The sequence below is a fragment of the Equus quagga genome, chromosome 6 (genome assembly GCF_021613505.1).
Source record: "Equus quagga isolate Etosha38 chromosome 6, UCLA_HA_Equagga_1.0, whole genome shotgun sequence".
Lineage (NCBI taxonomy): Eukaryota > Metazoa > Chordata > Mammalia > Perissodactyla > Equidae > Equus > Equus quagga.
In genome coordinates this window covers 74,127,304-74,151,684 of record NC_060272.1, presented here as the reverse complement: position 1 = coordinate 74,151,684, position 24,381 = coordinate 74,127,304, and the positions used below count along the sequence as shown (strand labels likewise).

At 35.6% G+C, this 24,381-nt stretch overlaps 1 protein-coding gene across 8 annotated transcripts in view; it reads left to right on the top strand.

Moving 5' to 3' along the window:
* Positions 1–24,381, top strand: part of PAN3 (poly(A) specific ribonuclease subunit PAN3) — a 137,517-nt gene that overhangs the window by 36,244 nt on the left and 76,892 nt on the right. For 6 of the 8 annotated variants that reach the window (XR_006889093.1, XR_006889094.1, XM_046664631.1 and 3 more), the window contains exon 5: positions 7,129–7,290. The exons of the other annotated variants lie outside the window; for them this stretch is intronic. Coding sequence is in view for 4 of the 6 variants with exons in the window: in XM_046664631.1 (XP_046520587.1) it covers positions 7,129–7,290 (162 nt within the window). In the remaining 2 variants the exon portion in view is untranslated. The remainder of the gene's footprint in view (positions 1–7,128; positions 7,291–24,381) is intronic. 8 annotated transcript variants of the gene reach the window in all.

Below are 24,381 nucleotides of genomic sequence, written 5' to 3'. Positions count from 1 at the left end.
TGTGGCTATCTTACAGAATTATGAGTATTAAATACATTAATGGGTATAAAGTGCTTGGCATAGTGCCTTGTGCTTGTCAAATGGCAGTTGTTACAGTCTTCTATGGCTTATGATGCTGCAATTTTAAAATAGATGTTTATCTGTGTCTGAATGTGTGTGAGATTACTCTTGATTAACCACTACCTTAGTTTAAGTTCAATTTATAGTAAAGATTATTTCTGAAGATATTTTCCTTCATTTCATGACTGAATTTAAGCAAAGGTACACATATAAATAAATCAAAAGGGAACCTTTTGCTAATAAGCGAATAGTCATTTTAGCATGATGGTTGGTTTTGATAAGGGATTGTAATTCATATAAAAACTTTTATAGGGGCTGGCCCCATGGCCGAGTGGTTAAGTTTTCATGCTCTGCTTTGGTGGCCCAGGGTTTCGCTGGTTCGGATCCTGGGCGCAGACATGGTACCGCTCATCAGGCCACGTTGAGGCAGCGTCCCACATGCCAGAACTAGAAGGACCCGCAACTAAAATATACAACTATGTACTGGGGAGATTGGGGGAGAAAAAGCAGAGGGGTAAAAAGAAAGAAGATTGGCAACAGTTGTTAGCTCAGGTGCCAATCTTTAAAAAAAGCCAAACTTTTATAATCATTACAGTTGGTAGTTTATTGTGGAACTAATTTTCATGACTTTAAAGAAAAACCTTTGTTCACTTTCACTTAAAATATTTTAATAATTTTGGCATGATATTTTATTTCTCCACATCTTGTGTTCTGGTTCCACGCTAAAGCAAAAGAATAAAAGAAGTTGCAGTTTGGTGTTCCAGTCCTTTAGAAATTGAATGTGGCCTTTCTTAGCAAGGCTATTCCAACTGATGTCATTTTTGATGGTGTGAAACTTCATTGTAATGTTTAGGTTTTGAGAACAGAAGTAATGGCTGCTTTGTAGGCTTTGTTAAATTTACGTAGATAATATTGGGAGACTCCTTCCCCAGGATCTGACTCATAGCAGAGCTTAAAGATAGATGTTTGTATGTAAATCCCATTCTGCTACATTTGATAGAATTTAGATCTGTTTTTACTTAGCATCATCCCCTATTTTCATCCTCCCATCCTATACTGATTTGTATATTGACTCCATGAATTAAAAGCTCTCTTTCGTTTATAGATGTTTACCTGCCCATGAGTCTTTAACAGTGACAGTGTGTTTTTCTATAGAACCTATTTGCGCATCCCATCATACTATTGTTTTTATTTAAACAGTGGAAATGTGAGGAACCTAATACATTTTTATAAAAAGCCCACGATTGATAATGAATTGCAGGACAAAATACAACATAACCTTTGAGGCTGACTTATTTTGTTTTTGATTTTTAAGTCTTTTACTTAAAGAGAAAATTGATTGGAGCCCAAGATACAGTGATTCGTAGGTCTGAATTTACTGTTATAAATTAGTTAGGTATAGGAACCTTTAAAATCCAAGTGTATTAACACACCTAATTAGCTAATAAATCAGCTACAGTTTCCTGGTGTTGATGATTTTATGTAAATTAGTTAATTTATTTGATTTTAAAATCCAAATGGTTTAAATCAGTTTGTGTTCTATTTTTTCCCAATGAGTTTGGATTAACCACTGATGGTTAATGGAATTAGAGTCTTATATTTAGTTCTCATAATTACAAATATGCTAAAATGTTAGGATATTTAATTAATTGAAGGAAGACCATTGTGAACCAGAAGAGGTTGTAAAAGAAATGCAGATTTATTTTCAAATAAATATATAGTGAATTCTAGGCCAGAGTTTTCTATTTGTAGACCTTAGACCCTTAGGAGTGGCACAAGGTAGGTTGCTGAGTTATTACTGCAAAAGGCAATGAATGACCATATTCATTAAGCATTCTCTGGAGGGAGATAATATTTCATATATGTGTACTACTATTTTCCAGGTATGTAAAGATGCTCTGATGAATAAGATGCAAGTCATTTAAAAGTCTCTTTCATAGTAACTTTAAATCATCATTTGTGGTTTCAGAGTACAAAAGTGAAAGCAGAGTTATTATGTTTTTGATGTTCAAAGGGGATTCTTAAACTTCAGGGCATTGGAAACTTTTCGTCTTAGAATAACAATTAGATTTCTCTAGTTTGTTACTAATGATTAGATTATGAGGCATAATAACATGCTGGTAATGTGAAGCATTGTCAAGCTGATGCTGTTTTGCAATTTAGCAGAAGAATTGTGCACTGAAAATTGGTCTATTCCTTGGCAGCTTTAACTACATTTTCTATAAAAGCAGTGGTATTTATAGATTTTTCTTTTGCCAGACTGTGAACTTTTTAGGGGAAGAGAATAGATCTTATCGTTGTATTTCTAGGAAGGGCAGAGAGCCTTATGCTGAAATGTTGAGTGAATGAATGAATGGAAAAAAAAATGTGTACACATTTAGACTCTTCAACTAAAACAGTCCTAAAAATTTACTTTTGCTGTTCTTTCTTTTGACATAGTCTAGAGACTTATCTCATTTGTTAGGAAGGAGAGCAGACTTCTGTTAGTCCTAAACATTTAGAATGAGCTTTTAGCGGGTTAGGGCAAGAAGTTTTGAGGAACCAGGGCTTTAGGGGCTATGAGTGATGATCTTTAAGGCTCTGAGTATGTAGAGCAAGCTATAACGAGGTGATGTTGAGCTGTTGAACCCCTGTCTCTTTTCATTTTGGAGAGAGGCCCCAATTTCTGTTTGGACTGCTGCTTGTTTCTTATCCAGGTCTTTTCTCTGACATTCTCTAGAACTTTACTACTCAAAATGTGGTCACCAGACCAGCAGTGCTAGCAGTCTGGGGACCCTTTTAGAAATGCAGACTCTCAGGTCTCACTCTAGGCCTACCAAATCAGAATCTTTATTTTAACAAGATCTTCAGAAGATGCATCTGTTCATTACAGTTTGAGAAGTGCTAATCTAGAATACATTCTCAAGCTTTTTCTTGTCCTGGGAGCTTTTGTTCAAGCCCTAGGCTGTTTTTTTTTTAAATGCCCAATAAAAAGGGTAAGACTATTTTCAACTATACTATCTTATTGTGCTGTTTATTTAGATTTTGTGAAGAATGATAAAAATCACTTTTGTAGTGAATCTTCAGACTTAAAGTAAAAATTGTATATATTAGAGAGAAATAAAACAGTTACATGCTCTGCTGAATATTTTACCACAGAAACAAAAAGATTGAGAATTTTGATGTGTAATACTAACTTACTAGGAGGTGGAGCAGAAAAGCTGGTTATTTACCAATAGGACGTGACATTTTAAAATGCTTCCATTCCCTAATAACCAGGACTGGCAAGGCTGTCAAGGGTGGAGGATCAACAAGGGAACTTACTGTTTTTTTTGATCATCACATTCTCAAGATTGATCTAGGAAACGATTGCTGGAAGCTAAGGGAAAGGGGAGGAGTTTGGATCTTACCGAACTCAGAAAACTTGAGGGGAATAACTTCAGGGGTAAATAAACATTTCCTGTAAAATTTCATTTGCCTCATTTATTTCCTCATCTTTCATTTGACTCTTCCATTTCCCTTACCTCCTACTTTCAGTTACTCACCAATAGTTGGTTATTTTATTTATTTTTTGCTGAGGAAGATGGGCCCTGAGCTAACCTCTCTTGCCAATCTTCCTCCTTTTTTGCTTGGGGAAGATTAGTCCTGAGCTAACATCTATGCCAGTATTCCTCCACTTGATGTGGGTCACTGCCACAGCATGGCTGGTGAGTGGTGTAGGTCCACACCAGGATCCAAACCTGTGAGCCCAGGCCGCTGAAGCAGAGCATGTTGAGCTTAACCAGTATGTGATGGGGCTGGCCCCACCAATAGTTGTTTTTAACCCAGCAGATCTTTCCCCAGCCAGGCCTTAGCTCTCCATTTCCATTGCAGTTTCCTTGAGTTCACATCCTTCATCTAGACCAGTGATTCTTACATGGGGCAGTTTTGTCCCCCTGCTTCCAGAGGGCATTGAAGATAGTTTTGGTTGTCACAACTGGGGCTTTGGTGCCACTGGCATCTATGGATCGCGGCCATGGATGCTGCTAAACATCTCCAAATCCCAGGACAGGCTTCATAACAAAGAATTATCCAAAGTCTGTAATGCTAAGGTTGTGAAAACCTAACTTGGACTGCTGCCAGAGTGCATTAATTTGTCTACCTATTTTCAGTTTATTTCTCATTCATAAGCTTTCAGGAGTTCCCCACTGCACATGGAATGAAGTCCAAACTCCTTGGCATGGGATATAAAACAATTTATGGTTTTTTATTGCTTTCAAGCCTCATCTTTTGCTGTCACGGTGGCCCTCTACTAATGGTAGACCGAATACCTGTGGTTTTTCCTTAAAACCACAGTGCCCACATGCCTCTATGTATACGGTTTTCCTAGCTTACAATACATCTTTCTCTCACTCTCACTCTTTTTTTCTATCTAGGCACACTTACTCCTCTTTCAAAACTGCTCAGGCATTTGCCTTCTCTGTGAAACCTTCTTTGTCTCTGCTCTACTGGTACCTTGATTATATATGCATTTGTTATATCACAATGAGTATGTTCTCTTTGCGTGACTTTGTTACCTACTAGGTGAGTGTTTTATGCATTATTGTATTCCAAGTACTTAGTATGGTTACTGATACAAAGTAGGCTCTCAGATGTTTAGTTGAAAATACATTTTGGGGCCAACCTGGTTGTGTAGTGGTTAAGTTTGCATGCTCTGTTTCGGCAGTTTGGTGTTCATAAGTTTGAATCCCAGGTGTAGACCTACACGCTACTCATCAAGCCATGCTGTGGTGGTGTCCCACATACAAAATAGAGGAAGATTGGCACAGATATTAGCTCAGGGCCAATCTTCCTCACCAAAAAAAGAAAAAGAAAGTACATTTTTTCTTCAAGGAATAAATACTAGTTCAAGTAATTTGGAAATTTGCTTACAGATGAGATTTTACTATAATTAACATATGCAGTGAGACGTCTATGTTATATCTTTTTGCCTCACCATCATACTTTCTATTGCCACCATCTCTTTTCTGATCTTATTTTGTCTTCTCTTGCTTACAGTGTTGTTTTAAATGGTATTGGTACCTTAGGGCTTTTCATTCAGAATCACATAGAAGATTTTACTTTTGGATTAAACTTTAATCTCTGGCACTTTACTGAAGAAACTTAAATCTACAATGGCATGTGTTAGGGGATCCCTACTACCCAAGAGGAAAGGCCTTAGGCTAATTATAGGTTTTTGTGGGGATGGGGTGATGGAGAGGAGTGATGAATTCGTCTTTGGAAAAATAAGAAACATATAATGAGAGCTATTGGGGAGGAGGAATGATACATTGGATTTATATAAAACCTTTTTTCTGTGTTGCTGAATGCACTATTATAAGAAAATTAATTGCACTAATTGTAGTAACTGGATCAAAAGCAAGTCTGAATTTGTGAAGGATCTGAGTAACAGAAGAACATTTAAAATAATAATTTTTTTGCTTTCGAATATATGACTGGAATTTAGGTGTCCTTGTATAAGTTCTGTTTGACAGATTGTGATTTTGTTTAAATAAGTATTCTTTGATATGTTGAAATTTTATGATAGTTATTAGCTCAGACGTTTTCTAAATTATAAATTTTAAATTAGTGAAGGCTTAATGAAGATTATCTTATTTTTGCTGTGTATCAAAGCCTTATAGTTGTGAGCTATGTTACTAGAAATCGCTTACTTTAAAATTCTTTCATTTATAATATGGTTCCAAAGGGTACGTTTTTATTATCATCCAAAAAAAATTGCTTGTGAGTAGACATAGAGGGTAATTGAATCAGTCCAAGATTGCATAGAGGTGAAAATATTTTAGCTCCATGAAACGTTGTCTGTTGCTATAAATAATGGGTAGGTAGGTAGTCTAGTTACCTTTCTTATGCAAGTTTAATGGTTTTTTTCCTCCTTAAATCAAAGACAACACGGCAGAGCCCATTTGTGGAGTGGAGAATCTAATGTGCATAGAATAATTTCCATAGCCATTATTTGTAAGGTCATTTTGAAATTTAGAAATCAAATCTTTTCCTCAAACTGGTCGTCTTTATACTGGAAAAATTATTTTTTATATTTCTCTGGCTATGACACCTTTTTGGAAAAAGTTACTTTTAAATATTTGCTTCAGCAGTCTTGTGACAGAACGAGTAAACATAGATTTTCTTATTTCAGGTCTTAAATTAGATAACCTTCTAAAAAATGAATCAGTATTCGCTAAAGGGATAAAAATACATACAAATTCCCTTTAAGATGCAATTTAGTGCAAATTTGCTATAATTAAGAGAAGTAAGATGATGGAAAATGTCCTTAACTTTCATGTATAAAACAGCCCTGCCAACCACTATTAAGATCACTTACTAACTTTGTTATAATGTTAGCCAATGAATTTATGCTTTTATTGGGCAATTTATTCAATATCAGTCTGTTCAAATTACTGAATTTATAAGACCAATGAGATTTGTGTACTTTTTTTTTAAAGTTTGGAGTTATTTCTTTTCATTGAGTACTTTAAGTTGAATGCCCACTGAAGACAGAGTGATTTGTACTCTGGTCTAATGTGCATAGAATATTAAAAATTTAGAAAATCCATTCCTTAGGAATTAGCTGCTGCTTTTAGGTGGGGTAGTTCTCAGTAGGAAAAAGATAAGTGAGATGGGATGCAGAAAAAGAAAACAGTTTGGATAATTTTTTTACCTGTATTTGGTGCCCTTGAAGCCATTTCTTCATATTGCAGTGAGAATAGGTAAGTGCCAGTGGAAAAAATTTTGCAAGGCATTTACTTTGCTGATTAGTTAATTTCTATTTATTAAAGTCTTATAAAATCAGATTATAATGTATTTCTCTAAAACATCTGTTGCTTTATATAATGTTGTTCAGCCTGTTAGGACTGTGGGTTATTTTGGAGGTGTATATCGGGGGCGGGGGTGGGAAATGGTGGGTAGTGATAAGGACATTAGAGGGAGTGTCTTAGAAATTTTACTTGTTTCCTATTCCACCATTCCTGATGCCTTCTACATGTTAGTTATGTTAGTTTGGATTAGTGTGGGGGATGTTAGGAGTGGCCTGGTTTCTTTCCTTCTTTTTCCTAGCCAAGGAAGTATCGCCTGGGGATGCTGGAGGAGAGGCTAGTTCCGATGGGATCAAAGGCGCGAAAAGCAAAGAACCCTATTGGCTGCCTTGCTGACAGGTGTAAATCAGGAGTACCCATCAATATGGTTTGGTGGAACAGAGTCACAGAAAACAATTTACAGGTAAAAATAATTTTATTAGACATTTTTTGAAAGTGAATATCTTGGCTGCTTTCTATGTGGGGTGGTGGGTGTGAGATTGGATGGCTTAGCTGATACACTTACATGATTTTTTTCTTTCAATCAAAGTTAAGATTAGTGGTCCGTTAACCAACTAAATGATTTTGTTTGGTGGCTTTTTGAGCTTTCTCTGCTTGTGGTATATTTTCCTTTTCTTTTATTAAATTTAGTTTTTCCTTTTTGGATTTTCTTAACAGTTAGGTTCAATTATTTTTAGTACACAAAGTTATTCAGGGTACTACATTCAAAAGTCATATTATAAAATTTATTACAGAAAATCTAATTTATTTGGAATCTGAACAGCGGGAAGCTCCATATGTTGTCTTTTGTACGTTTTTACTAGTAAATAAAAATTTTATGTAAACGAACCTATCAAGTATTGGTTCTAAAACTAACTTGAGTAGTATGTTGTCATAGTTATTCAGATACATTTCAGTCTTTGATTCTGCCTTATCAGTGCTGAATAATGAAAATGAACTTTTATAACTCAAAGGCTAGCTTTTGTATAAGATTCTGAAGTACCTGCAAAATAATTTGAATTATATTCGATTTTAATTTGGATGTAGTTATTATTTTCTCATTTTTAAAAATTGTTAATTGTATAATATAGTTCTGTTAATCAAAATTTTAGTTTAGCTGGAGGTAGAGTATCTTTCCTGCCAAACTTTCTGAGTAAATTGGTGTTTTTAATATACTGCTAGCTAAAAGCCTATAATCCCACATATACGTACCACATGCAGAAAAGATATAGCAGGGTTAACAACTTGGTTTTATTTCTGTCATCAACCGTGTATTATTGAAGGGGTTCCACAACATTTTGGTTTGTTCAGTATTAACAACATAGCAATATCTGTTACTAATGTTGCCTTGGGCACAGAAATAAAGAAATTATTGCAAAAATAACGCAAAACATGGTATTTGCCCCAACTGAAATTTTGGTAGTATTTTTCTAAAAATAAGGAAAAACTCGAGTGGGGGAGGCTACACATAATCATATACTTAAAATTTCATTGGAAAGCTTTGAATATGTCAATTAAGAATATCGATATAGTTTACTGAATTTTTATCTTTGAAATCAGCAAGAGAGAGATTTGATGTGGATTGTTAGAATTATTTTTCACTTTTAAAAAGAAAGGTTGAAAATAAATTGGACCCCAACTGAATAAGAACAGATACAGATGGAACTGGCACTGCTTGTAGGTTGTGGGGTAAAACACTGCTAAATGCAGAGGTGTAGCCACTCATCTTCCCCACAACTGCCCCGCTTATCCCAGTGGCAATTTTGAGGCATCTCTTTTTTAGCACAGCTTCCAAAATCATTAGGTTAGTACAAGAATGTGTACGTTAGAATTCTGCTTTAAGTACAACAGCTTCTAGTAGATTTATTTGCATTCAGTGTACGAAAGATTGAATTGGTGTTATCTGAATCTGGTGTTTCAAATAGTACTATTATTTTATGCTTCAAATACTTATTTTCTTTTAAGGACATAAAGAATGCCTTATTAGCTTGGTCTGGTATCAGAGGGTCAAAATACCTCACGTTATCAGTCACATGTTGAAGTATTGAAAAATATCCATCTGGTCTCCATTACTATCTTTGTGAATTCCTAAATTGGGTACCTTGTGTTGTTTATGCAGAGCAAAGATTACGTCAGTACATTTTTTTCCCTATTGAGGTTTTTATCTTTTTTTGTATAGGAAAAATAATTTATATAAATCAATTCTATACCTTTTTTTTAGTTTTGTATGATGCTTACTTAAAAATATTTTATATTTTTCACATAAAAAATTTTTAAGGATTGTGTAGCCAGATATATTAATCTTTCCTGTTTCATTTGTTTCTTTTCCTTAGAGCTTGGGTCTTCTCAATCTGAAGGTCAGAGAGATATGTATCTATATTTTATTTTAGTAATTATAGCTGTGTTTCTTAAACGGTTACTGTGTGCCAGGCACTGTGCTAAGCTCCTTACATGTATTATCTCTTTTGGTCTTCCTCATAGCTTATGGGACAGATGTTACTGTTAAATGGAGAAACGTCCTCAGAAACGCTAAGTGATGTTAAACAGTAGTCAGTAGAGGAGCAGAAATTTGAACCCATGTTTTCCAAACATGGACTGTAACTGATCTATAACTCTGTAGTATTTGTAAGGTCAGTCCTTTTTTCTTGTGATTCATCTTTTTCTCAGTGATGTTTTAACTGCCTTTCTTTCTGGAACTTTAAACATTTCTTTACATTGATTTCTTAATCCTGACCTAACATCTTTAGAAGTTTTTTCTCTTCTGAAAACAAAAGAAAACCAACCAACTAACCAGCAAACAAAAAGCCTTAAAACAACATCAAAAACTTTCTCTGAAGGTTTCTACCTGAATCATTCATAATTGCATTTCTCTTTGGTGCTGGATTTTTTCAAGAGCCCCATGATTCCCAATCTTTTAGTACTTAATAATCTTTCTATTTATTTTCTACCAAGCCTGTCTTTTACTGAGCACATGACATTTGTAAAACAGTGATTCATACTTTCATTTTAAAAAAATGTACGTATATATAATATGCTGATTAGAGACTCAAAGAAACTTAGTATTTTCCTTAATCTGTTGTAGCTCGATGGAGGCTAAATTTATTTTTCATATGGCTGTTTGAAATATTCATAATGCCCATCTGATCTCCATTACTATGTTTGTGGAGTTCTTACTTGGGGACCCTTGGAATAGATTCTGTTCTTTTCCCTGATTTCTTTACTATGCATTTATTTCTTCAATGCCTGCAGTTTGGTGTCATCAAAATTTTGTTGAAACTGCTGTCAGTTTGTCAGAGATCTCCCTAATTGCCAAGCCACCAGTTTTATCCAATACTTAATACTCTTGGCCACCTTTTATTTTTCTCTTTTCTTATTTTTCTCTTCTCTTTGCGTTTTTTACTCTTTGTTTCATCCCCAGCTTCTTGTGAGCTCCTGTTATCAGCTCACTTGTTTCTTGCTTTCCCCTGTATACCTAAGATTCCTAAAATTTTATTTCTGTTAGCACTGTCTGAGATGGACTTGAATTTTTCCTGCCTTCTGATATCTTTGCATGTAGTGATATATTCCACTATCATTGAAAATATGACATGTCTAAAACTCAATGTATTTTTATATTCTCCAAATCTGCTTCCTTTCTATTCTCTTACATTCCTTCTTTAGTTAATGGCTTACTCTTCCCAGTCACTGAGGCTGCGTATCTTGACTTCTTCCCCCTCATCTCCCACATTCTACCATTTATTATGAGAAGGAAATTACTGACGTTTGACTTCACGTTAATTGAAAGAATACATGGGACACTTTACATTTTTCATCATATTAAGGCTTTATTGCAATAATGACGTATTATCCCCATTTGACAAATATGGAAATTGCAATTTAGAAAAAGGTTATTGTTAGTAAGTGATAGAGCTGGGATTCTAGCCCAGATCTATATTTAATTCTAAATCCTGATACTTTCCTACTATATTGTCTGCCTCTAATCCCTATTCTTTAAAATTCTGTAGTATCTTTCTCTTCCTTCGTTTATTAACAGTACCGACATAGTTATAGTTTATACCATAAGTGTATCTTCTGAATAGTTTTTGTCAAATCCCTTCAGGATCTGTTCTCCCTCTCTATGGCCCTCTCTCTAATCATCCACGCATACTAAATTCTGATCATATGCAATCTTTCATACCTCATATAATGTGAAATGCATTGTCAATTCTCTGTACCTCTGTGTCTCTGTACCATTGTTAGCTGAGCCTGAAAAATATCTTTCCTCCTGTTTCCTTCAAGAGTTAGCTCAAATGCTACCTTCTCTGTGAATACTTGGTCAAATATGTCAAAGAAATTTTTTTTTAACCATTTCCGCAATATTTGGTGTTAACATTTCATTCTCTCTTATATTAAGTTTATCTGTTTGTCTTTTCCCACTGGATTGTAAATATTTGAGACTAAGCATGTGTTTATTATTTTTGTACCCTTAAGGTATTTTTTTGTGTGTGTGTGATCAAAGATCATTTTATTCCCACCCATTTATTCCCAACCCAGACAAAGAAAACAACTTTTAGCTCTCACCCACACTGTCTTCAGTCTCTGTTGTCAAGACTTCTCCTTTTTAAACACATAAACAGCTTTGGATGTCCTGCAATTTTTTCTTTTATTAAGATTCTGATAGATTACAACCTTGTGAGATTTCAGTTGTACATTATTGTTAGTCATGTTGTGGGTACACCACTTCACCCTTGTGCCCTCCCCCCACCACCCCCTTTTCCCTGGTAACCACCGATCAGTTCTCCTTGTCTATATGTTAACTACCGCCTATGAGTGGAGTCATATAGAGTTCGTCTTTCTCTGTCTGGCTTATTTCGCTTAACATAATACCCTCAAGGTCCATCCATGTTGATGCGAATGGAACGATTTTGTCCTTTTTTATGGCTGAGTAGTATTCCATTGTGTATATATACCATATCTTCTTTATCCAATCATCAGTTGCTGGGCACTTAGGTTGGTTCCACGTCTTGGCTATTGTAAATAATGGCTGCGATGAACATAGGGGTGCATGGGACTCTTGGAATTGCTGATTTCAGGTTCTTAGGATAGATACCCAGTAGTGGGATGGCTGGGTCATAAGGTATTTCTATTTTTAACTTTTTGAGAAATCTCCATACTGTTTTCCATAGTGGCTGCACCAGTTTGCATTCCCACCAACAGTGTATGAGGGTTCCTTTTTCTCCACAATCTCTTCAACATTTGCCAACTCTTGGTTTTGGATATTTTTGCCAATCTAACGGGTGTAAGTTGATATCTTAGTGTAGTTTTGATTTGCATTTCCCTAATGATTAGTGATGATGAGCATCTTTTCATGTGCCTATTGGCCATCCTTATATCTTCTTTGGAGAAATGTCTGTTCATGTCCTCTGCCCATTTTTTCATCGGGTTGTTTGTTTTTTTGTTGTTGAGCTGTGTGAGTTCTTTATATATTATGGAGATTAACCCTTTGTTAGATAAGTAGCTTGTAAATACTTTTTCCCAATTAGTGGGCTCTTTTTTTGTTTCAATCCTGTTTTCCCTTGCCTTGAAGAAGCTCTTTAGTCTGATGAAGTCCCATTTGTTTATTCTTTCTATTGTTTCCCTCAACTGAGGAGTTACAGTGTCCGAAAAGATTCTTTTGAAACTGATGTCAAAGAGTGTACTGCCTATATTCTCTTCTAGAAGACTTATTGTTTCAGGCCTAATCTTTAGGACTTTGATCCATTTTGAGTTTATTTTTGCGAATGGTAAAAAAGAATGGTCAATTTTCAATCTTTTACATGTGGCTGTCCAGTTTTCCCAGCACCATTTGTTAAAGAGACTTTCTTTTCTCCATTGTAGGCCCTCAGCTCCTTTGTCTAATATTAGCTGTCCATAGATGTGTGGTTTTATTTCTGGGCCTTCGATTCTGTTCCATTGATCTGTGGACCTGTTTTTGTACCAGTACCATGCTGTTTTGATCACTGTAGCTTTGTAGTATGTTTTGAAATCAAGGATTGTGATGCCTCCGGCTTTGTTCTTCTTCCTCAGGATTGCTTTAGCAATTCGCGGTCTTTTGTTGCCCCATGTGAATTTTAGGATTCTTTGTTCAATTTCTGTAAAGAATGTCATTGGGATTCTGATTGGAATAGCGCTGAATCTGTAGATTGCTTTAGGTAGTATGGACATTTTAACTATGTTTATTCTTCCAATCCATGTGCATGGAATGTCTTTCCATCTCTTTATGTCGTCATCAATTTCTTTCAAGGAGGTCTTGTCGTTTTCGTTGTATAAATCTTTCACTTCCTTGGTTAAATTTATCCCAAGGTATTTTATTCTTTTCATTGTGATTGTGAATGAGATTGAGTTCATGAGTTCATTTTCTGTTGGTTTATTGTTAGTGTATAGAAATGCTACTGATTTTTGTATGTTGATTTTATATCCTGCAACTTTGCTGTAGTTGTTGATTGTTTCTAATAGTTTTCCCCCTTAAGGTATTTTGCTTGTCTCTGAATGTTACTGTTTAGCTTTCTTTTATTTGGTAATATGTGCAATTGGTAATTTTGACAATTCGGTAAAATTGGCAAGTTGGTAAGACTTTTATGTATTAAAAAAAGTTGGTCAAAGGTTTTCTGGATTTTATACCCATCATATGTTACTGTTGCTTAGTTTTATTATCATAACTGATTTAGAACATGGGATGGTGATTTCTTTTGAAATATTAGAAGACCTTCTATTTTTTTAAAACTCCAAGTTTAGCACTGTCCCAATATTCTTGATATTCTTCAATCTTCTGAGCCTCCTAGCGGTCTTAATTACTTCTTGACAGTGTTGTTAAGTGATGAAGCTTCTCCATTTTGTATTTTTCTCGTGATCTCAGCCCATACACCAAGCAGATGGTAGATAGAAGGTCACCTGAAACTCCACATCAGCAATACTTTATTTCACCTAAGTGCAAATTTCCTTTTGTCTTTCCTCAGTTTCTGCCTAGAATGATTAACTCTGCTTGATCAATCTATATATGAATTCAAGATTTTTCATGTGTTCTATGATTATCTAGTTCAAATGCTGTTGTTTAGGATTGAAATATTTTATCACCTACCTTACAGAGTTGTGAGGATTCAAATTTCCAGGCATGTAATAGATATTAAATAAATGTCCATTCTTCCAATTTCACTTTATCACTCCTAAACTTGGTCTTTGTTTATATTGGTTTAGGGTACTGTCTGTCAGTTATATTCAGATGTGTGTTTGGCATCATGGTATATATAGACTGACACAGTGACATTAAGTGTCTTTTAAGGGTTCTCATTTTAATCCTGACTCACTTGAATATTTTTAAAAATTAGTTTAAAAATGCTTTTGTTTTCAAAGGGATAACGATGTCTTCCCATTCTTCACATAAACATTAGGTGTCAGCTTGAATGATGTAAACTTCTCAGGGTATAGCAGGTTAAAATTTACCTAAAAGTAGTGACATATTAAATAAAATCATTCATTTTGTTTCAGATCTTTGGAAATAGTGGGGAGAGGAATCATCAATTGTTGTTATTATTACTGTTGTTTTAGCTCACCCCCTAAGTGATGTAAATGAATAAGAACTGTTGGGCTGTTGGGTGTGTTAGGAGATTCATACTTGTCAACACCTCTTTTGGTGGTGGTTTTCCCTCTTGTGGTCTGATTAAATGGCATTTCTTTTAAGAAGTGTTAACTTAGAAGAATGCTCACATTAAAATCTCTTGTCCTTCAGATTCTCCTGTGAATTCTAGTTGCTCGTTATTGGTGCTTTTAAGATCCCAGGGAGGTTTGGAAACTCACTGGATATACTTCAGTCTTTAGTTACTTGCTAAGTTTTGGTGTTATTTCAGGTGATTTCTAGTGTCTAGGCCCCAAGAAATGGGGTTATTTGGGCTTTAGATGGAGTGGATTGGAATTTATAAGGGTGAAGTTTCAACCTATCTACTCAGGATTCCTCAGGACTTTGAAACATTGTAGAACTACAGTGCAACTAAGATGAATGGCCTTACTCTATATGTACTGCTTTCTGACCCTCAGTCCATTCCAGACCCTCCTCTTCTCTCCTCTTCTCTATGGCTGCTGTCTAAACCTTTAACGTTCTCCGCAACCTTCTCGCTTGCTCTCTGTCACTTTTGAGTAATTGACTTGTGTTCTTCAGAAAGGGGGAAAAGAGATCATTCAGAATGAATTACCTCATGTGTCGGCTTTTCTATCTGTGTACCACATTTTCATTCATACCATTTCTTACTGTTTTTCCTTCTGTCACAAACAGGTGTTCCTTTACTGTATGCTTCAGAACCTGTCTTTGTTTCCTCCAGCAATTTATTCCATTATTTATCCCTTAAGTTTTGGACAGTGTCTCTGTTGACATTGATTTCTTCCTTCTAGCTTCTAAACATGACATGTTTGTCTCTCCTATTCTGGAACCCCAGAGCCAAGGAATGCTGCATGAGGAATTGTTCTGTGGTCAGTATGTTTGGGAAACTGTGCCATACAATTTGAGAAATGCTTCCTGCTTACTGTTCCTACTTTTTTACCTTTCATTCATCTCTTGATTCCCAGTGTTTTGCCTTTCACTTTCCCCACTCTATTGAAACTCTCTTTGATAAGGTTACCTGACTACCAAAAGTAGCAGTTCTTCACTGACCACTGCTGCATTTGATGTTGTTGACCATTCCTCTTTCCTTGAAACTTTGTTCCCTTAGTTCTTAGACTGTTGTTGCTTATTAGTCTCTTTTGAGGACCTCTTGTCCTAGGCCTTGCCCTCAGGAACTCTCCCAAGCTCTGTCCTTGACTCTCTTCTCTTTTACTCCACACAGTGATCTCTTGGTGATCTCATGTATCTTCATTTCTTCAGCTACTCCCTATTCACATTTGACTTCCAGATAATTGGTTTTAATCCTCTCAGTCGTCTGTACTCACTGTAAAGACTAGCTTCTTCTGAATATCTTCATCTATGTGTCATAAGACTTTTTAAATTCAGTATGTCTTAAATGAATCTTGTCTTTTCCTTCACCTGTTTTTTCATTCACACACGTCTGTACATACTTATTCACAACTATATGCCTACTATCCATCTTGGTTCTTGATATTACTCAGTTGTCTAATTTGTGAGCTCTTCTTCACTCTTCTATCTGCCACATCCTTCAGCCACTAAGATCTGTCGATTGTGCAACTTTGAAATTGTCTTCGCTTTTAATATTACTAAGTTATAATTTAGGCCCACCTTCATTTCTTAGTTGGACTATTATTATTGTAGTCTCTTATCTGGTTTCCTACTTCTGTTCTTATCTTTCAAACCACTACCTGGGTGATTGATCTTATTTCTCATCTTTGTCATCTGTTCTTTGTCATTAGAATAAAATCCAAATCCCTTAGAAAAGTATACAAGGTGCCTCTTGATTTTACTCCTGATTACTGCTGCAGAACTATTTGCCATTCCATGAAGAGTACCATACTCTTCCTGCCTCTGCCTTTGAACATTCACTTTGCTTGCTGTGCCCTTCTCTCTGTCTTGACTTAGCAAAATTGTCTTTTAGGATTCAATTCAAGCATATGGTCTTATGACCTAATTAGACAGCATTAATCATTTGTTCACGAAACTTAGCACTTACATTGCTCTAATTAATGTATATATAACTTGTCTTATAGGCTAACAGTAGGTGCACGATAGATATTTAATATTTTTTTGATACATGGATGATCTGAGCTCTTGAGAGTGTGGAATTGGGTTCAGGGTACGTTCTATATCTGTGAATTCCAGACCGTGAACTTCTAGAGCATAGTGCCTGTGTTTTATATATCTTTCTTCTCCACAGTGCCTAGCACAGTGCCTAGTACAGCATCTTTTATATATTAGATATTGAAATAATTAATTAGATGAACCTGGATTAATGATTATCTGGCGGGATGAGTATTTGGCCTAATGTTAGTCCTGAAATTTAATGCTTTGTGCATTTTCTTAAACTTTCTTTTGGTACAGTTTCATGACAAAATATTGTTATTGAAAAATGTTTGAGAAATCTTAATGTATGCTAAATTTTGTGATTAAATACGGCAGGATTCTTAGTTAGAGAGAATGCCTCTAAGTAAATCTCTCTTACTATGCAGTGTGACAAGTGAGTTTTACCATTATATAGCTGTGGATAGAAGATGTACATAGGTGTAGAAAATAGTCTTAGCTATATAAAGTAATTCTGATCTCTCTGGAATCCTGTGATGGTCTCATTCTCCTGGGCTGCTAACTGACCTAAATGGATATTTTTGCTCCTTTTAGGGAGAGAAATACTTTTCCCCCCAGCTTTATAGAGATAATTGACATATAAATAGGGAGTGTAATATTGAGAATGAACTAGGTGGTATGCCTCCGTGACCATTAATGATTACTGTTATTGGAGAGCTTTGATATGTAAATAGCTTTTAAGTGGAAGAGGAGCAGTTTATGTTTTTGTTTTTAAATGTCATCTATCCTCCAGAAAGAGATTTTACTTTTTTTATATACATTGGTTCTACTCGTCTCAGTTTAAATATTGCCTGTTTTATGTGAATTCTTATTGTAATGGCACTTCATTCAGCGATGATAATATGCAAAGAAAAAGGAATGGTGTAAGTGGCTTCATGATTTATAAATCTTAACAAACTTAAAACTTTTTTTTAAACATTATATATACTTATTGGAAAAAAGTCAGACACTACAGAGAAGTATAAAGAAGGAAGCAAAAATGTCCTCAGTTCCCTCACCACCTAGAGATAACACCTCTCTTAAGATTTTAGTGAGCGTATTTAGTTAGCATCCTTTTCCACACATGTGCACATGCACACACACATCCCCTCTGTCTCTCTCTCTCTCTCTCTCTCTCTCCCCCTCTCCCCCTGCCTCCCTCCCTTCCCCCTCCCCCTCGCTCCCCACCACTGATCCCCCTTTCTCTTATGAATAAGCACATCATTTTACAGAAATAACAATGTAGTATAATTGCTGTATTGTACTCTAATTTTTATTTTATTTTTACTCAAGAGTGGTATGGGCCTTTTTCCATGGTAAATAAAAATATATCAGTCCACATGATTTTTAATGGCTGCACACTGTTGTATGTACCATAATCCATATAGCTGGATCCCGACTAATAGATACTTTAGTTATTTCATTTTCTTTAAAAACAAGTCATAAATTTAAAATGTGCTAAACTTAATCTTTTGGACTTGTGTGATTTTTCTCCTTTGTTTTAATTCCTAGATGTGGGGGTACTAGGTCAAAGGGCCTGCTTATTTTTTATTTTGATACAAATTATCAAGCTATTCTCAAGAATAGTGTTTATAGTATTACCCATTTCTGACAAACTTTGTAGATGAACAAATATCTTAGGAAATTTATGTGCCTGTAGTTTCAAGCTGTTGTATATAGAGAATTACTTTACGCTGAGTTCATGAAAATTTTTCTGTTTAATTCTACTGTAACACAAAACGTATTACTAGTTAATTTTCATTTGGCAGGTTGTGACACACACATGCTACTTTTCCCTTTAAGATAGTCAAATTATAAATAGGAGAACTTCTGTTTAAAAGAAAACTAGTGTGAATCTCTTGGAAGCATAGTAATCAACTTTCTTCCACTTTATCCACCAATTTGATTCTGATTTATTTAGAAAATAATATTTACTCCATTGGGGTGTTTTTAGAAGGCCCAGTTTGCTTCAGAAAATTTGTAAATTGTGATATGAGACTGATTTCACAGTAGTAGTAGTATTTAGATGTTAACTTTTAACTTAGAAAATGAAACTTAATTGGTCTTAAGTAGGTTAGTTTCTGAATAACCCAGAAGTTGAGTATATTTTGATGATAAATTTTAAATTGACCATATTTGGATATGTTTGAAATATGAGGAAATAACCCATTAAAATAAAAAGACATCTTGTAGAAATGTGAACTTGGAGGTTCTGGTTAGCCATTTGACTTCTCCTTTCCATCTCATCCTGTTCCTCTTGTTTTGTGTTATTTATGAATACTGAAGACTAGTAGAAAAAGCTCTGAATAACGTTGTTCTTTATGTCCATGGGTCTCATCTTTTTATGCCTTTTTAGATCATTTTATCAAGGCAAAATACTTGCCTTTTCCTGCCTTTCTCCATCATTTTCAGTGTCCCATCTTCTACCCTCCCAAATAATTCACTGCTCCTTGCCCTTGCCAAGAAACACGCGCGCATGCACAACCCTCCCCCACCAACACACATATCTACGCACCCCTACCTTGGACATGAATCTTTTGAATTAGTCCCAACTAGGCTCCTTTGTCACTCCAAAGAGGGAAGAATAGTAGTGAAGATGGGAGATTAGAGTTGTAGGTTTTGGAAAAAAGTAGATGAGGCTAAGATCAACATCAACATTTTATCTCCTGTTTTTTTTTTTTTTTTTATTGACTTAATTCAGTCAATGACAGTGGAGACTTGACCTGGTCAATTTAATTGGATTGCAGCAATAAAGTCATTGAACAGAACTTTCCTTCTCTTTCTTTCCTCTCACTTTCCCTTCCTTCCCCTCTTCTTCTCTTTTTCTACTATTCTCTTTTACTCTCTTAAACTTGAGTAGGGATGATTGTGGCCTAGATTTGGGGACTGACAGTGACATGGGTAGATGTTTAATTTGAGAGGGTATTTAGGATGTACAATAGACTCTATGATTTGATGCTTCAAATATATCTGCATTATCAAAAGGATAGTTGTGGCGTAATTTATCTGTTTAGGAAAGAGATGATATAGAAAGCATAATAAAAGTTGAAAAGAAAACCAACTTTATACGGAAATAATTGATTTTCTTACTAATTGTTTGAAATGATAGTTGCAAAGCACCTCTTTACTGGTGGGTGTCTGGTCTAACCAAAACAAGGAATTGGCTAAATTTTGCATATTGGTAACTTAAGATCAAATTAAGAATACCTTATGTTCTGAGAATATCACCACTAGATTTGTCTTCTGGTCAAGATGGAAGAACAGGGATTGAACTTAGCCTCTCTCCAGAAACAGGTAAAAAACTGAACAAAATATATGAACCAACAGTGTTCAAGACATTAGATATCAGGTGATGAAGGGCAGTGATTCTTGATAGATGGGAAACAAATGAGATGATCCCTATGATTATCCAAGCTTACTGCCTAGAGGGAGTTTCCAAGTCTGGTGCATGAAGAGGGAACTCAGGTGGAGCCTTGTGATCTAATTGAGGAGACCAAACCGGAAGTTCACAGAGGCCAAGGTGGTTATAGTTCACAAGAAAAAGTACTGGAGAGGAGAGAGCTCATACAGAGAGAGAACTTTGGATGCTTGCAAAGGTTCTCCTTAAGTCTTCAGCTTAGTACTGATCAGAGGGTCTGAGTGAGGAGGCTATTTGAGGTAGAAGAAGAAATTCCTGAAATGATCATGGGAAATAATTCTCAGAGCTCATACAAGGCCAAGAATAGTTCCTATTCTCACCAACCAATGTGGAAAACATCATAATTCATGAAGCGTCACGTAGGGTAACGGGAAGTCTTTTGCCTCAGTAGTGGGGCCAAATTAGCCTTAGAGTAAATGCTGCCCTAGTCCTTCCAAATAAAGCTTAAAAGGAAGACCTGAAAGGATCAGGCTGATTTTTAAGCAGTTTCATTGCAGTGGAGAACAAAGCTCTGGAATATTTATAGAAATGAAAAATATCCAGAGTCTGGCCCCATGGCATAGTGGTTAAGTTTCTTGTGCTCTGCTTTGGTGGCCTGAGTTCACAGGTTTGGATCCTGGACATGGACCTACACCACTTGTCAGCCATGCTGTGGTGGTGACCCACATATAAAGTGGAGGAAGACTGGCACAGATGTTAGCTCAGGGCTAATCTTCCTCAGCAAAAAAAACCTCGAGCATCCCACAAGATAAAAGTAACAATATTTGGCATTCATTCAAAAATTAGCAGACATGCAGGGGCTGGCCCAGTGGCGCAGCGGTTAAGTTCGCACATTCTGCTTCAGCAGCCTGGGATTCGCTGGTTCGGATCCCGGGTGCGGACATGGCACCACTTGGCAAGCCATGCTGTGACAGGCGTCCCACATATAAAGTAGAGGAAGATGGGCACGATGTTAGCTCAGGGCTAGTCTTCCTCAGCAAAAAAAGAGGAGGACTGGCAGTAGTTAGCTCAGGGCTAATCTTCCTCAAAAAAAAAAAAGGTAAAAAAAAAAAATTAGCAGACATGCAAAGATGTAGGAAAATATGACCCACAAAGAGAAGAAGCAAATGTAATCAATCAAAATTGACCTAGAAATGTCATGTAAATAGTATGTAAGAACATCAAAACAGTTATTATAACTATATTCCATATGTTCAGGAAGCTAGGGGAAAGAGTAAACATGTTAGTACATATATGGAAGATACTAAAAAAATTCAAGTCAAACTTCTAAAATTTAAGACTACCGTATCCGAAATGAAAATTATAATGGATGAGATTAATGGTAGATTAGACATTGCATAAGAAAAGGTTATGAACTTGAAGGCATATCAATAGACACTATCCAAAAAAACAGAGAAAAAGTGAGGTGTGGGGTAAGTTGAAGTAGCCTAGCATACTTGTATTTGGAGTCCCTGAAGCAGAGTGGGGGAAGGTTGTACAGAAAAAGTATTTTAAGAAATAATGGGCAAATATTTTCCCACTGGATGAAAACTGTAAGCCCCAGGTCCAAGAAACCCAATAAACATTAGTACAAAAGGAACATGAAAAAAAAAAAACCAAACTACACCATGGCACACCAAATAAGCAGCCAGAGGAAAAAATATGCACTTTTGAGGAACAGAGATACAAATCACAGCATGTTTCTTGTTGGAAACAATGCAAGCCAGAAGACAGTGGAGCAATAACTCTAAAATACAGAAAGAGAAAAATGTCAACTTAGAATTCAATTCTTGGAAAAAATATCTTACAAGAATATAGTCAAGTAAGTGAATGTAAAGACTGGTGGAATTTGAATAAAGTATGTAGTTTAGTTAAACTTATTGCACCAATGTAAATTAACACATGGTTTTGAGAATATACTATGGTTATTGTAAGATGTTATCTTTGGGGAAAGATGATAAAGGGTACTACTTCTTGTGAGTCTTAAATTATTTCAAAATAAATTTTATTTTTGGGGGGGAAGATTAGCCCTGAGCTAACATCTGCCACCAATCCTCCTCTTTTTGCTGAGGAAGACTGGCCCTGAGCTAACATCCGTGCCCATCTTACTCTCCTTTTATGTGGGATGCCTGCTACGGCATGGCTTAACAAGCAGTGCATAGGTCTGCACCTGGGATCCAAACGGGCAAACCATGGGCCACTGAAGTGGAACGTGCAAGCTTAACTGCTGCGCCACTGGGCCAGCCCCTAAAATTTTTTCCAAGGCACGAAATAAACACTTTTTCAGACTTTCAGTAGTTGAAAGGATTTACCACCAGCAGATAGGTACTTCACTAGATATTAAAGTAAGTACTTCAGGCAGAAGGAAAACAATACCCTGTGGAAATCTGGATCTGTACAAAGAATGAAGAGCACCAGAAACAGTAACTACATGAGTAAATATAAGAAACTTTCCCCCTTACAATTTACATCTCTTTGAAAGATAATTGACTATTCAAAGCAAAAGCAGTAACAATGTATTGTAGTGTTTATAACGTGTAGAAATAAAATATATGACAATAGCAGAAAATTTGGGAGGGGAGAAATGGAAGTGTAATATTGTGAGCTTGTTGTTCTATTTCTGAAGTAGTTTAAGACTCAGTGATAGTGTTATGGACTGAATTATGTCTCCCCAAATTTATATGTTTAAGCCCTAATCCTTAATGTGACTGCATTTGAAATTGGGGCCTTTAAAGAGGTAATTAAGGTTAATTGTGGTCATAAGGATGGGCCCTTAATCTGATATGACTGGCGTCTTAGAAGAAATTGAGGAAATACCAAGGATGCATGAGCACGGAGAAAAGGCCTGTTTCTGTGAGAAGAAACACAGCAAGAAGATGGTGTTTGCAAGCTAAGGAAACCTCAGGAGCAGCCAACTCTGCTGGCATTTTGATCTTGGACTCTCCCCTTCTAGAACTATGAGAAAATGAATTTCTGTTGTGTAAGCCACTAAGTATATTATGGCCCTAGCAGACTGGGATGGTTGGTGATAGGTTAAATATATGTACTATAAACCTAAGGCAACCACTGTAATATCAGAACAAAGAGTTACAGCTAATAAACTGGGAGGGGAGATAAAATGGAGTTTAAAAATCAGTTAATCCCAAAGCAGGCAGAAAAAGGAAAAGGGAAACAAAGAACAGATGGAACAAATATAAAACAAATAGCAAGATGCTAGATAGATTTAAATTCAGTTATATCAGTAATCACATTAAATGTAAGTAGTCTAAACATCCCAATAAAAAGGCAGAGATTTTCAGATTGGATTAAAAAAAGAACAAGATCCAACTACATATGAAGCTGACCAGAAGCCTACTTTAAACATAAAGACAAAAATAGATTAATACCATGCACTAATTAAAAGAAAGCTGAAATAGTTGTATTCTTATCAGACGAAGTAGATTTCAGAGCAGTGAATGTTACCAGGGACAAAGAAGTTCATTTGGTAAAGATAAAGGGGACAGTTCATTGAGAGTATGGTTATGCCATTCTTAAATGTTTATGTACTTAATGATAGAGGGTTAAAATATATGAGACAAAGACTAATAGAATTGTAAAGAGAAAAAGAGAGTGATAGAGATTTCAGTACTCCTCTCTCAATAATCAAAGGAAGAGACAGAAAATCAGTAGATGTGAGACTTGAACAACTCTATCAGTTTGACATTTATAGAACACTCTGCCCACCAACAACCAAATACATATTATTTTCAAGTGCACATAGAACACTGACCAAGGCAGATCAATTCTGGGTCATGGAACAGGTCTCAATAAATTTAAAAGATTCATGTCATACAAATATGTTCTCTGACCACAATGGAATTAAATTAGAAATCAATAACAGAAAAATCTTTGGAGAATCTTAAGTATTTGGATACTAAATAATGCACTTCTAAATTACTCATGGGGCAAAGAAGAAATAGAAAGGGAAATTAGAAAGTATTTTGAACTGAATGAAAATGAAAACATGTCAAAAGTTGTGAGATGCCACTAAAGCAGTAATCAGAGGGAAATTTATAGCACTGAATGCCTATATTAGAAAAAAAAAAAGGTTCCCAAACCAATGATTTCAGCTTCTACCTTAAGAAACTGGAAAAAGAAGAACAAATTAAACCCAAAGAAAGCATAAGGAAAGAAACAATTAAGATCAGGGCAGAAATCAATAAAGAGCAAATGGAAAAAAATAGAGAAAAATTAAACCAAAAGCTGGTTCTTTGAGAAGATCCATAAAATTGATAAATATCTAGCCAAACTGTTTATGAAAAAAAGATAAAAGTCACAAATTACCAGTATAAGGAATGAAATAGGTGACATCATTAGATTCTACAGATATTATTATAAGGATACTA